This window comes from Onychostoma macrolepis, chromosome 23 (genome assembly GCF_012432095.1).
Source record: "Onychostoma macrolepis isolate SWU-2019 chromosome 23, ASM1243209v1, whole genome shotgun sequence".
Taxonomy (NCBI): Eukaryota; Metazoa; Chordata; class Actinopteri; order Cypriniformes; family Cyprinidae; genus Onychostoma; species Onychostoma macrolepis.
Genome location: NC_081177.1, coordinates 14,496,962 through 14,512,059, shown reverse-complemented (window position 1 = coordinate 14,512,059; position 15,098 = coordinate 14,496,962). Strand labels below are relative to the sequence as shown.

The 15,098-nt window shown below is 34.8% G+C and overlaps 1 protein-coding gene across 1 annotated transcript; it reads left to right on the top strand.

The window, feature by feature from the left end:
* The first annotated feature begins 8,692 nt into the window (after positions 1 to 8,692).
* ccn5 (cellular communication network factor 5) lies at positions 8,693 to 14,989 on the top strand. The gene is made up of 5 exons (XM_058762944.1): positions 8,693 to 8,903; positions 9,541 to 9,757; positions 10,794 to 11,042; positions 13,186 to 13,406; positions 13,494 to 14,989. The coding sequence occupies exons 1-5, from the start codon at positions 8,832 to 8,834 to the stop codon at positions 13,776 to 13,778; spliced, it is 1,044 nt and encodes a 347-aa protein (XP_058618927.1). The 5' UTR covers positions 8,693 to 8,831; the 3' UTR covers positions 13,779 to 14,989.
* Positions 14,990 to 15,098: the final 109 nt, after the last annotated feature.

The following is a 15,098-nucleotide window of genomic DNA, read 5'->3' as shown; positions in this document are numbered from 1 at the left end:
AATCATAAATGTTACAAACTGAAAATGTTTATGACTCGAGTGTATGGCGGTTTTGCCATGCCCTGCTGAAAAAAACAACAGAACCCTGCCCAAAACACAATAGAAAATGTAATGGATTTAATGGTTATAATGGGAATTGTATTGGTTTTAATGGAAACTATAATGGTGTCTACTGGTATGTGATCAGAGGTGTAAAATACTTGAGTAATTTTACTTGATTACTGTACTTAAGTATTATTTTGGGGGATTTTTACTTTATTCAAGTACAATTTAAACTGACTACTTTTACTTTTACTTGATTACATTTCTGAAGAAAAAAACAGTACTTTTTACTCCTTACAAATTTATTGCAACTTAAAAAGTACATAAAATTTTTATGTTATCTTATACACACTGAATATGGGAAACGGAAGCTCAAACGTGCGTGACTGACATGAGAAGCAATAATCATTGTTTTCACGTATCAAGCACACACACAGTTCTGCTTCAGTTATGACTTTCATCAGGTAAATGTCTGGGTTCAAAAGTTCACCATCAAATCTGAGGAAGCATGTTGAGGTAGCGTTTCCCCCCAAAAATGTTTATTCATTATTCTTTGTTTTGATAGAGCCATTAGCTGTGTAATACATTGGCTGAATGCACAAGATTGAGTGCAAATAAAATCATTGATACATTTAAAAAAATATATATATAATTAATATTTTTGTGGGAATTCTTTTTTTTAATTAAATGTTACAAATCTCCAAAAAGTGTTTAAATGAACATTGTACATTTACTTAATTGTAATTCATGTTTAGTGACGTTCTTACCAGGTAGTGGATAAGTTGTATTAATAACATGATGCATTGAGTAGGAATTTGAACTCTCAATGTATATTTTCTTAATCTTAATAATTACACGATTTGCTCATTAATTCATATAATTAGTCGCAAATAATTATGTAGCAATATTTCCTGAGAAAAAGCCCCCATAAAAAAATTCCCCAAATAAACAATTAAAAGATTAATTATCCTTTTAGACAGTGACGTAGACAACACAAAAAAAGTGGCCTTTCAAAACGTTAATATTGCATTAATTCTATGACTCTCTTCATTAATTCAACCCATTCTTGCATTCTGTCTGGAATATGTTTCTAACCTCTGCATCACATTGTTATTAAGTGATAGTTCACCCAAAAATTAAGATTCTCATGTCGCCCCAAATGTTTATGACTTTCTTTCTTCAGATGAACACAAGCAAAGATTATTAGTCCGTATAATGCAAGGGGACAGGACCACTTCAAAGTGAACACGACGGTCAAGTTTAAAATATTGGTATTCGTAATTTTCATTGTTTCACTTAAGAAGACACTGATTCATTAACAGGGTTTGTATGAACATTGTACATTTACTTAATTGTAATTCATGTTTAGTGACGTTCTTACCAGGTAGTGGATAAGTTGTATTAATAACATGATGCATTGAGTAGGAATTTGAACTCTCAATGTATATTTTCTTAATCTTAATAATTACACGATTTGCTCATTAATTCATATAATTAGTCGCAAATAATTATGTAGCAATATTTCCTGAGAAAAAGCCCCCATAAAAAATTCCCCAAATAAACAATTAAAAGATTAATTATCCTTTTAGACAGTGACGTAGACAACACAAAAAAAGTGGCCTTTCAAAACGTTAATATTGCATTAATTCTATGACTCTCTTCATTAATTCAACCCATTCTTGCATTCTGTCTGGAATATGTTTCTAACCTCTGCATCACATTGTTATTAAGTGATAGTTCACCCAAAAATTAAGATTCTCATGTCGCCCCAAATGTTTATGACTTTCTTTCTTCAGATGAACACAAGCAAAGATTATTAGTCCGTATAATGCAAGGGGACAGGACCACTTCAAAGTGAACACGACGGTCAAGTTTAAAATATTGGTATTCGTAATTTTCATTGTTTCACTTAAGAAGACACTGATTCATTAACAGGGTTTGTATGAGTTACTGTCATATTCACTTTGTGTGGTTTTTGAAGTGTCATTTTTGGACGTCCCATACTTGTTATACGAAAAAAGATTATTTAGTTTAGATGATTTAGATCTTAGTTTGTGTGTTCATCTAATAAATGAAAGTCATTATATATATATATATATATATATATTTTTTTTTTTTAAATAAATAATTTAACTGCATGATTTTTACTGTACCACCAATAACCTACTCCTAAATATAATGTAGAAACTTAAATTTTCTGTAAAGCTGCTTTGCAACAATTTGTATCGTGAAAAGCGCTATACAAATAAATTTGAATTGAAAAACCTGTATTTTTCTCCCTTTAACCAAACTTCTGTATGTCGGTCAGAAAAAAAAAAAAAAAAAAAAAAAGTACCATATTGTCCCGAATATAATACGACCCTGATTATAAGACGACCCCCCCTTTTTCCAGATGTACCTGTTGAAAAAAAGGCTTTTTGAAAACCAAATCTTGTTTTTTTTTTTTTTCTCTCTCTGTAAAACACATTTATTCTTAAATTATTTTCATATTGCATATTTTTCCAATTCTAATTTTTGTTTTGAAAGTATGGTAAATACTGGTAAAATGTACCAACAATGACATTGGAAAATTTTGATATACCATTGAAATAACAGGTAGCCCATCTGAATTATATAACAATTAGGCTATCCAACTCATAGTAGCCTACCAAAATTTTATTATCAGTAGACGTGAAATCTTATTGTAGTCTTCAAATCTGGGTATAGTCTTATGTTTTAAAATCACTTACAGAGGAAGTTTGGTCCCATCAGGCTAACATGACAGTCACGACTCGTGCTGCTGTAAGCTTTTCTTTTTCATTTGTTTTCATTCGCGATCTTTACAACACACATTACATTACATATTTCATGGCACACTCGTTTTATGCGTTTTTGGCGCCACCTATTGTTGTGGGTGTATTACTGACATGTCAAAGTCTAGACCCTGAATATAAGACGAACGCGTTTTTTCAGATGTATTTCCAAGGAAAAAACATCGTCTTATATTCGGGTCAATACGGTACTTCTACTTTTTTAATACTTGAGTACAATTTAAAGTTGTACTTTTTTTCTTTTACTCGAGTATGTTTTTGGCCAGATACTTGTACTTTTAATTGAGTAAAATTTTCACTGAGTATCTTTACTTTCACTTGAGTAAAATTTTTGAGTACTTTTTACACCTCTGCATGTGATGGATTCTATTGGTGGGATGTTAAATCCTATTGGAAAAAATGCCCAAAACACACTACAAAAAGGAATTTTGTAATGGTTTTACTGGAAAAAGCTAATGGTTTATAATGGTATTTTAATGGAAACCACTGGAATTTCTGTGATGGTTTCTATTGGGCTTCTATTGTTTTTTTTAGCAGGGTATATGAAAGAAACTGAATATTAAATGAATCATTACACAAGCTGAATTAGGAAACGACATTACAATATTATTTCTTGAAATTAATACTTTGTTTGAACCTTTTAGAACATGTCAAAGGGCAATGGCAGTCGGTGACATAATAACGTAAAATAATCTATTTTTGAACTAGTTTCTTGAAAAGAACTATTTCATCGATTCGCAGAAAATGATTCGGACTTCCCATCGCCCCCTCTGGTGGATATCAGCACCAGGACGACGTTTAAGATATTTTTGATTCAGAACCACGATTTCATTTAATAATTCCATTTCTATTATTGTCATTTGTTGTTAAGGATGATTCATCTCCGAATTGAGGCTGGAAGTAGCCTACTAGACATGTAAACACGCCTACATGGTTTGCAGTAGGCTAGTTGGCCACTAGATGTCAGCATAACTTCATAAGTGTATTCATGTGAGTAGTGTCGCCTGTATTCCTGAATATGCATAACGTGATTAGGAAATGATTGGTTGATAAGAATGTTATTTCGAAAAGCTGACACGTCTAGTACATAATGCTCATAAATTGGCAACGGCATGCATTATGCACATCTCTCATTAAACTAAGAATGTTTTCATGACATGTTTATCTTTGTTGAATATTTGAATGCACCATTGAGAATTTTTTTGCCACATGTTTGTACTTGAACAGAGCACATCATAAACTATGTACAAAATGACTTGCTAAATAAGAGACATTTCCAAATGCAGGCAACATAACAGTTACTGCATGCCTAAAGCATTACATTTTAACACAGTTCTTTCTAAACCCCTGCTGTTAAAGCAGTTCCTAAACAACAACTCTTATTTAACTTGGCCTAATCCAGCAACTCTAACCCTGCGTGAAGCCACATGGGCCGTTTTCTGTTTCCCAACCAGCAAAAACATCCCATTAAATGTGTCATACATCAGTCTGCTGGAGCAGTGCTTAAGAATGTGGTAGCACCACTCTTTCTATAAATCCCTCAGTGTGCTCTATGCTATTAAGACATGGATAGAGATGTAAAGCTTTTGAGCAGATGTAAAAACATTCTTTTTTTCATTTGCCATTTATTTATGGCTCCTTGCATACACCCCTGTATAACGGAATAAAGCACCACTGTTTGTTGTTCATGCATGTGACGTCTTCTTAATTCAACCCTGTGCTATCACTCTAAACTGTCATCAGATATGACTCATACCCAAATCAAATGCTGTTTACACATGATGTTAGATGATCAAGATTCTGATAGAACGCTGGAGGTCGTTGAGAACTTCTCCTAGCTAAAGAGCAGAATATCCGTTAAAAATATTGACTCTGCTGGCCACATGTTAGGAAGTAGCTACTGCAGTGAATCTATCCCTTGTCCTGTATTTATTTGTCCATGCTTATTTTAAGGCAAGAACTTCAGTAATGGAAAAGGGTTGTCGTTATTTTAGTCTTATTATGACTAAGGGGATATTTTCAGTATTTAAATTCAGCTTCCAGTAACCTGGTCAAATGAGTGATACTGGTGTTGTTTCAGAATATTATATCATTCAAGTTTTGATAAATCAACACCCATTTTCCTAAATAATGACATGTTCGTTTTAACAAGCTGTGATGGTTACATGATAATCATTTGCACAGATGCATCAATCAACCAGTTCACATTTTCCAAACTGATTTGGGGGGAAATTTGTGTAACATAATTTAATATGATAAAATATGTCAATTGGAGCTACTGTAAGAGAACTACATTTTTACTGACGGCTGTATGAAAATTTTCAACTTACATTCAAGCAACGGGATGTGTTGAATGGTTCCAAAAGTTATTATTTATTTATTTTTATTTTACAGTGATGACATATAATAACCTTTCTGTGATCAGTTCTTAAAAGAACCCATTTTTGTCTCAGTGTGAAGAACAATTTAACATCTAAAAGCAACCTTTTCCACTAATAAGAACATTTTGTGCAATTCAAATGTTCCATTAATGTTAAAAGTTTCTTATGGAACCACAGATGCTAATAAAGAACCATTATTTATAATGGTGTCAAATTCAAAGTCTGTTGAGCATTTTTTCATGATTATTCGGATTATTTCAGATGATTTTTCCATATGAAAGTCAGTGGGGTCTAAAACAATACTGGAACCTAATTTCTCATTAAGAAAAAAATATATAAGAAAAATATTTAATAATAGACATTTTCAAAATAGCTTGTTTTGTCTTCTGCAGAGGGGTGCCCCCCAGGATGTGATTTCTACTGTGTACACCACTGTTCTGCAGAATGCTTCATCTCTCATACTGTACATTTCGATATGACTTCTGAAGGTTACATTGAAAGATTTCACAGATTCAGTTGAAATATTTTAATATTGCCTTCCAGACGGTTGCTGGGCTCTTCCCATAAAGCTGTTACTGAATGTGGTTGTGTGTGTTGTCTGACATCTTTCCTGTGACTGTCAGATTTGCTTCCTCTCAAACGTCATTACTTGACCCTTGCTTAGAATAGTGTTCTTATCAGAAACCAAAGGCTTTCCTGTTACGACTCGTGTAGTTTCACACATCTAGTTAGAATGCTTGGAACGCAGGCATCAATTCCTCCCCTCAAAAACAGTTAGTCAGATTCAGGTTCTTCTTTTTAGAGGGTGATTTATCTACATCGCTGCACATCTGGGCTGCAGCTGCGATTAATGTGTAAGAGGTCTGTTCAAATGAAAAGAAAAAAAGCAACCAGGAAACTTTAATGTTTTACTTTGTATGCAGCGATTTTGATGGTGAACAAAGCAAGCACCAATGACGTCAGCCAAGAGAATATAAAAATGATAAATCAGTCTGTACTGACAAATTAATAATCTGTTACACGGCTCTCTAGAATAGTCTGTTCTGATTAATTAATCTTGACTGTCAGTGATATTAGTGGTAGTGTTAATATATTATACAAGTAAAATTATAAATTAATTTCAGCTAATATAAATATTTAATCTTCGTATATTTATTTATTTTGTGACTAGCCCTGTAAAAATCTGCTCTGCTTTGGTGTTTTTAGCAACTTTGACTAGCTGGCTATAGATTATCCCTATTGTTCAGAAGTTTTTGTTTGCAGACATTTTTAGGCCTCAGTGTCAGGTTAGATTTAAGATTCATATGAAAGGAAATGTAATATTGTCAAGGGAGACAAAGAAAAAACATTTCCAATTTTCAAATTATTAGCTACGACTCCAACTGATTAACTATGACACATATTGCAGTTGGGGCCAAATTCTTCAAACCTCAAAGGCACACCAAAGACTTTTTAACATTAAGACAATAAGGAATTGTCTGGCCAAGCCTAGGAATTGTTAGAATTATGTTCAGTTTGTCTGGTCAAGCATGTCAGTTCATCAAGTAATTCTTCTTTATTACAGGGTGTGCAGTAACTGAGGATCTAGGAAGAAAGAAAATTGGAAAGGTCCTAAGCCAAAGCCCTGAAGATCACATGTGCAGCACACAGGAATTGACGTGAATGAAGGAGTAAACACAAAGACAACCTATTTCCAATACCAAAATGAGGTTTACAGACCACACAATGTTTCTTTAATGAAACCAATTACACTGAGAGAGGTTTCTGCTAGGGCTGATGTACATTCATTCTAGAATTGCCATATGACTGAACTGCACTGTCACTTTCCAGTATTCTGTATTCCTGTTAACTTGAGTCAGTTCCTTGGCACTCAGCAAGTGAAGTTCAATGCATATACTTCACTTTAAGCAAAAACTTTTCCATGAGACATTATTGGACTAGTTTTTAACCACAACTGGCTGAATTTTAGACATGAAAGAGGGAGCTTTTGTCCCACATCTGCTTTTCTTGCTCTGTTAATCTCTAAATATTTAAACAATATTTTTGTGGATCATCCTTCCAGAACAAATTTACACATTCCTGACAACCTATAACATGTTTCCATTGGACTTTGATGAATGTTTATTTAATACCATTTATAGGATAATAATATTTTGATTACTCTGTCCTCCACTCTTAAACAGAATTAAAAATCATTCAAGAATAAGACAATATTTTTCATTCTGAATACTATTACTGTGTTTTGCCTAGAGATATGTGTGCACTGTTCCCTTTATGGGGATATTGTATATTCCAAACATTTGTGATTTTTGGAAAGGATGTCAAAATAAATGTATGAGTGGCTGGACAGAAGTTTTAGACAGAACTAATATCCACTCCACTTTTGCTGTATCTGGCAGGCCACATGTGTTCCAGCTGAATTATCAAGAGCTGTGGTATTTGTAAAAGTGAATTTCCCGTCTAGGTCTATTTTTAAACTGTCATTCCCAGTGGGTCATCCTGCATTTCGAAAGGATTGTTTTGTCTGAGCACTTGATGTGAAAAATGCACAATGTCTTTTTGAAAAGCTTTTTTTTTTCAATGCCACTCACAGTTTAAATGTAAGCAAGTTCTCTATTTTAAATGCTATAACGATTTAAAGAAAAGGGTTCCAAAAATTTTGATCACTGAAACTTTTTACTGTTTGTATTATGTTTCAGACAAACTGTCAGTGTGTATTAGTAGTGAGGATTTTCAATTACTCTTTCTACAAATTACATTGTTGTACTGTGAAGTGACGATCTTTAGAAGTTAGTCATTGAATCATGTACTCCACCAATTCATTCCATAATTCAGGAATGAAATGAAGGCTGCATCCGAAATCATATACTTCCCTACTATATAATAGGCAAAAAACGTATGCGAAAAGAATAGTATGTCCGAAATTACGGTATTCATAAGATAGCAGAAAAGTAACCAAATTATTATAGCTGAGCTGTCTATATTAGTGAGTCATTGAATTGTTTACTCAACGATTCATTTAGAACTACTGATACAGTCATGAGCACCATGACTGTGTGTCTTGGAGATTCTATTTTATTCAATTCTGTTTTTACTTTATTTGGAATCGTTACCGGTTTAATAAAAATACACAAATTGGTGTCTAATATGTAAGTTATACAATATAAACTTTTTTCTTTACTGAACTATTGTGCAATGTCATACTCCCAACCATGCTTATCAGTCTGTTTTATTATTCAAATATATTTGATGTAGCAATTCAATAAACAACAGCTATTAGACTTTAGATGTAAACAGAAAACTTGGATGTGGTCAAGAGCAAGCCTTAATATGCGTCTTCTCTTCCAAAAGTCCATGTTTCACCTCTTCACGCCAGAGCAGACAAGCAGAGGGAGAAAATAATTCCTGGTTGTGGAAATGGGCAACGGAGATGTGGAATTTGAAACATTTCTGATCCAGGTCCAGCCACTGTTTACCCGGCAGTCAGGCTATGACATCAGAGCGAGGACTTTATAAAAGTGCATGTGCACAGAGCCAGGCAGTGAGAAAACAGTAACACAAGTAGAAAATCTCATTGTGGTGGAACACATAGCAGAACATGATGGAAAAGCTACAGAGAGACAGGAAAAGCCTAATGGCATGGACACTGCTGCTTTACCTGGGCTCACAGGTGAGAATCACACACTTTATGCATGCATTTTGCCAGTGGAAATGTTTTTGATGTCTGTGTTCAGTTTTATGTCCAACAGCTGTGAGATTTGATCTGGTTACTTTGTAAATTGTCTTGCTCAGAGTTGAGAGGAGGGAGAGGTTAGTTTTTTTATCAGGGACTTTTTGTGGGAAGTTTTGCTGTCTGTGAGATCTCTTTATAAAACTGAGTTTTTCCAGTATAAACTGAATGTAATGGAGAATTAATGCTTAATTAAAGAGTCAAGGTTCTGTACAAATGTAAGATTGTCATCTTAAGCTTGTTGGCTGTAACACTAGCTTATAATTGAAAGCATGTTTTATGTATTAAGAGCCTGGGAATACTTACCGTAAGTGATTCGCATGAGGGAAAATATTTTTCCTTTTGCTTCTCCATATGCAATTTTAACCAAAGCTGCATGTTTTGAAAACCAGCAGTGCTATTATTAGAGGCATACATAACCAATAGAGCATTAATGGGAAACTTGAAAGAAATACATTATATTACAGTAATGTTTGATTATTGAAACTTTATGGTTTGCACATGGTACAGATTTTGTAACAGATGCTCTGTTGCATGCATTACATAACACAACACTTCTTCCTGTATGCTGTCTTAGGTGTGCTGTCAGCAGTGTGGTGGCCCTTGTCAGTGCCAAAGCTCTGTACCAGCCTGCCCAGAAGGCGTTCCTCTCATTCTCGATGGGTGCCAGTGCTGTCAGGTGTGTGCAAGGCAGCAGGGTGAGGCCTGCAGTGAGCTGTATCCATGTGACAGTCAGCACAGCCTGCAATGCGACTATAGTGCCAGCTTCCCTGGAGAGCCAGGAGAGTGTGTCAGTAAGTTTCAACCACCAAATACACAGCATTACCACTAAAACACTATTACAGCCATAAGCTCCGCCCATAGGTCTTGATTGACATGGCTCACATGGCTGTCATTTTTAACTTATTATCATAATTTGGGATGGCATTTTGCACATTTAATTCGTCATGTTGGTTTGAGCATTTGATTCATCCTTTAAGATCAATTATGCCATGTTGTACTGGATTGATAATTATATAATATATAAAACATCATAGAAATATGTTTATATATAATATATATATATATATATATATATATATATATAGTTTATGCTACAGTACCTCAAATGAGAAAATATAATTTTGACAAGGTTGTACTGGATTGATAATGAAAATATGTTTTCATTATCAGATTTAAAAATAGCTTCTAAAATGATCAATCAAAATCTCAAATGCAATTTAATTTCCTCCCAAATTATTTATAATGTAATATAATAGATAAATTCTAATTGTTTAATTTGAAGAAATTAAATAGCATTTGAGCTTTTCATTTATCATTTTAGCAGCTATTGTAAAATAAAAAGGTAATTTATTTTATTATTCGAGAATTTTATTTATCTTAATTTTGACAGGGCTGGATTGATAATTAAAAATGAAATTTAAAACACAAATTCTCTATATAATAATATAATATATAAATTATCACATTAATTATATTTGTTTTATTTTTTATCATTTATGCTACTTCGAATGAAGAAATTTAATTGCATTCTAGTTTTTGATTTATCAGTTGATTGACAGTTTGATTTATTATGTTACCTTAATAATGTTTTTTTTTTTTTTATGTAAATAAATAATTGCTACAAATTATGTCCAATCTTAATTCATGACAACCAAAAATAATTAATTTCAAGTTTTACAAAGACAATATACATTTTCTTTTACAGTGGGGGCACATAAAATACAAAGCCAACCTCCACAGCAAACCTTCATAAAAACACCACAACATTTAGACCTTCTGCACTGCATATAGTATCATCAGTGTAAGATTGTGAACCTTTGTTTTTAGGTCAGAAAGAGCTGGGCTGTGAGCATAATGGAGTCTCCTATCAGGAAGGCCAGGTATTTCAGCCCTCTTGTGCTCTTCAGTGTCACTGTTCGGGTGGAGGGGTGACCTGTGTGCCCCGGTGCAGTGAGGATGTTCTCCTGCCCACCCCAGACTGCCCTCATCCTCGAAGGGTTCAACAACCAGGAAAATGCTGTAAAGAGTGGGTGTGTGAAAATATGGACAACACAGTGCTTCAGGACGCACACATAGGTACTTCATTACCCATCTTAGTGTCCGAAAACAAATCAAGCCATAAAACCGACTCAAATGCTGTTGTTGTTGTTGTTCACGTAATAGTATTTCACGAGCTGGAATGAAAACTGTCTCTCTTCTTTTGGGATTTTGCATTAATCTTTTTACATGTTTCTTATTCAAATCCCTATCTGAGAACTCTCTATTACATTCCCGTCTGAGGTTTTCATTGTGGGATTTTGACCATTTTAATTAAAAATGTCTTGCCAAGATGGAACCCAAAAGCACAAATTCTAGCTTCTTCCCGAAGCCAACTTTCCATGATTCATAACAGGACTCATGTCTGTGTAGCACAACAATTAAACTACAAAAAGCCAGAGAGCGTGGAACACCGGACAGGAGGGTGTTCAAAAGCAATGTCACCCAAGTTAAATCAGCTGGAATGGTACATTTTGTTCCGAGTGTGTTTACAGTGGAGATGTTAACAGGTTCATGTGCATAAAACATTGCCAATGAATGACTGATTATCATCTCATAAGGATGGAGGTATTTGGTATTGCTTCCTTGGGATTCTCAAATTACGAATTGATTACGAATTTATGCAGCTCTATGAGTTTTAATGAGACAGAATTAAAGGGATAGTTCACCCAAAAATGAAAATTATGTCATTGATTGCTCACCCTCATGTCGTTCCAAACCGTTAGGACCTTCGTTCATCTTCGGAACACAAATTAAGATATTTTTGATATTAAGATATTTCATTTTTGGGTGAACTGTCCATTTAATATTTATACTTAAACCTAACACGAAATCAACACTGATACTATATGCTGTAATTTCTAAATGCACATTGTATAACTTGTGAACAATACAGTGTGTGTTATTTTAACCCTTTAAGTCCTTTTCCTAATTTGGCGTTCCCAGTCAAATATGGCTGCCCTTAAAAAAAGTATTATGTTCCCTCAAAAACAGTGCATAAGCTGAGATCAATAAATCAGTTCCAAAAAATAATTACAAAACCAGTGCTAAGTGAAAGAAAACATGTTGATAAAAAGATTGAATCCAATATTTTGGCAATAATATAGCATAAAAAGATATTTTGTATGCTGGTAGGAGTGGAAAAATTCCCAAAAAGAACACAAATTCTGAACATTTTTAAGTTGTTATACTCTATTGAGAAAAGTCAGTTTTTTAGTCCAATGTGATAACTGTAACGTGGCCGACGAGACGTGAGACGTGCGGATCCATGTGCAAGCTTTTATTTAAAGGCATGGTCATAAATACAGGCAGGGTCGAAACAATGGCAAACAGGTATGGCAGGGACAAGACAAAGAGTAATCCTAAGGCAAGCGAAGGTCGACGATCGGCAAACAGTATCCAGAGGGGCTAGGCAGAGAGATAATCCAGGTAAAACGGGCTAGAGTCCAGTAGGAGTGCAAACAATATCCAAACGGCAAGGCAAGGGTTAATCCAGGGAACACAGGCTAGAGACAAACACAGGAGAACAGGCAAGACTAAGACACTAACAAGGGCTCTGAACGTTGCTACAGCTAGGGGAGCAGTAAACACAAACAATACTCGGCAGCGAGGCAGAGAAAGTCCAAGGTTTATAAAGCGTGTGTGATCAGTATGTGCGTGGGATCAGGTGTGCATGTGATTAGTGCAATGAGTGATTGGTGACAGCTGTGATCAGTGTTGGATGATGGGAAATGGAGTCCATGTGATGTGTGGTGTGAAAGTTCATGTGGTGAGCGAGTGACCTCTGGTGGTGAATGAACGGAAGTGCAGACCAGATTCGTGACAATAACATTACATCGAATTTTGGGACTCATCTAAATGCTAACTAAAAAACAATAAAATAAAACAAATGTGAGCATTTTTGGCTTTAGTAATATAATGTGATATGTAACTTAAAAGGCATTAACATTTTTAACATAAAATTATAATTTTAAAGGCAAAAACATATTTTTATGATTAAAAAATATTTTTGAAATGTAATGAAATACACCTGGCTAAGTATGAAACATGAGTTCATTGGATCTATAATAGTCAACATTGGTGGCAATTACAAAGTTCCCTGTTTCCTATTGAAACAAGTGTAAGTGTTGTGTAAGTTTAATTGAACTGTGTAAGTCTAATTAAATTGTTTTCGGGATGGCAGCTTCAGGAAGTGATCAGACAATGCCTGCAGACTCTGCATACCAAACCAGACCCGGTTCAAACTGCATAGACCAGAGCTCAGAGTGGAGCGCTTGCTCACACACCTGCGGGCCTGGAATATCCACACGGGTGTCCAATCAAAACCCGACCTGTCGCCTGGAGATGCAGAAGCGCTTGTGTATGATCCGACCCTGTCAGCCTGTTCTCCAGAGAAACCCACAGGTGAGTCTCCGATCTACCGTACGATGCTTTGGTTTTGACCATTCAAATCATTCTCTAGTCTAACCCAACCCCGCTTCTATATTTCAGTGGTCTAGGAGGAAATGTCAACCCAGCTACAGGTCAGCAACCCCGGTGCGGCATTTCTACCAGGGCTGTTATAGTATGCAGTTCTACAGGCCCCGTTATTGCGGCTCATGTAAAGACAACCGTTGTTGCACTCCTTACCACACTGGCACAGCGCCGGTCACTTTCCGCTGCCCTGGAGGAAGACTGCTCAAACATGCTGTCATGACCATCAACTCCTGCATCTGCCATTACAACTGCCCCTATTCGTCTGGAAGGGCGTATAGAGGGACACCCTTCTGGGGTTAGAAACTGACTCTCTTATAGGCTGACTTTCGATCTAGTAGCTTCATATTGGATGCTCTGAGTTTAAAATGTCTTATTGCGTGTTAGTTACATGGACCCAACTCAAAAAAAAAAAAAAAAAAACACTAAAGAACACATAAGCCATTTGAGATTTGACAGCAATGTTTTTTTCTTAAGCCGACAGGTGTCTGTACTGGTATCTTTGGTGTAATTAAAATAGTTCATGAGTTTAAGATCTGCTAGAAATTTCTCTCTCTCTCTTTTTTCTATTGGGTTTACACAGTGGCAGATGTTTCACTCTGAAAAAACTTTACACTTGAAAAATATCGAACAATTATATAGGAGTTCTTTCTGTATCTTTGTCAGTTTTGTGCTTATTATTGGACAATTGTGGCTCTCAATGAATTCCAAAGCTATTAGCTCACAAAAGATGAAAATGATGTAAATGAGATCTAATGTTTTCTCCTCTTCAAGAAATAGGATCTAAGCAAAGAAACGTCCCGTCTCAGACAGATTTTAAATTGACCTGAAATAACATTGTGAATGCAGAAGAATTGGTTAGATGCTATGTGAAATTATTTCTTGAGTTAAATGTGGCATGTTCACCTGTATTTACTACAGGCTTTTATTTGAAGACTGACACTATAGCTGTACTTTAGTGTTTACCAATTTCATGCAAATGGATTGACTGTGTATATATGTAAATACTTGTTTATGTCTGTATGTTTCTGTCATCAATACTAGAACCTTTAACATTTGTGTTCATTTGGAATATTTCAAGTTTCATTACACTGTAATTTGCCACCTCACATCTTTGCAGTAATTTGTCAGACCTTATGCAAACGTTTTTTAAAAATCTCATCATAAAAATCTCATAAATACTCAATAATACTTTTTTTTTTTTTTTTTTTTGCTGTGTGCCTGTCTCCTTTTCTTGGGGTCTAGCTTTATTAACTTTTGACATTCACTTATTATAAGTAAATTATTTTATCTGCTACTTCAATTAGCTAAATTTAGCATACATAAATGTAAATACGGGGAAATATGCATTTTATTTTTATTTTTAAAGGGAAAGTTCAACAATAGGCCTACCTAAAACAATATTAAGTTACTGAAATAAAATCTAGCTTGAGTCTCTCACTCTACAGCGATTCAGAAGTGTAAGACTGCCCTCTCTTGATTTTACGAGGAAAGGCAAGCAAGAATTAGATGCTCTATTTTGCATTTGATAGAATTTGTTCCATGTTGCAAGAGATTACTGCAGGCCTATGTATATGAATGGAAAATACAATAGAAATAAAGAGGATATTCAGTGTAATGAAA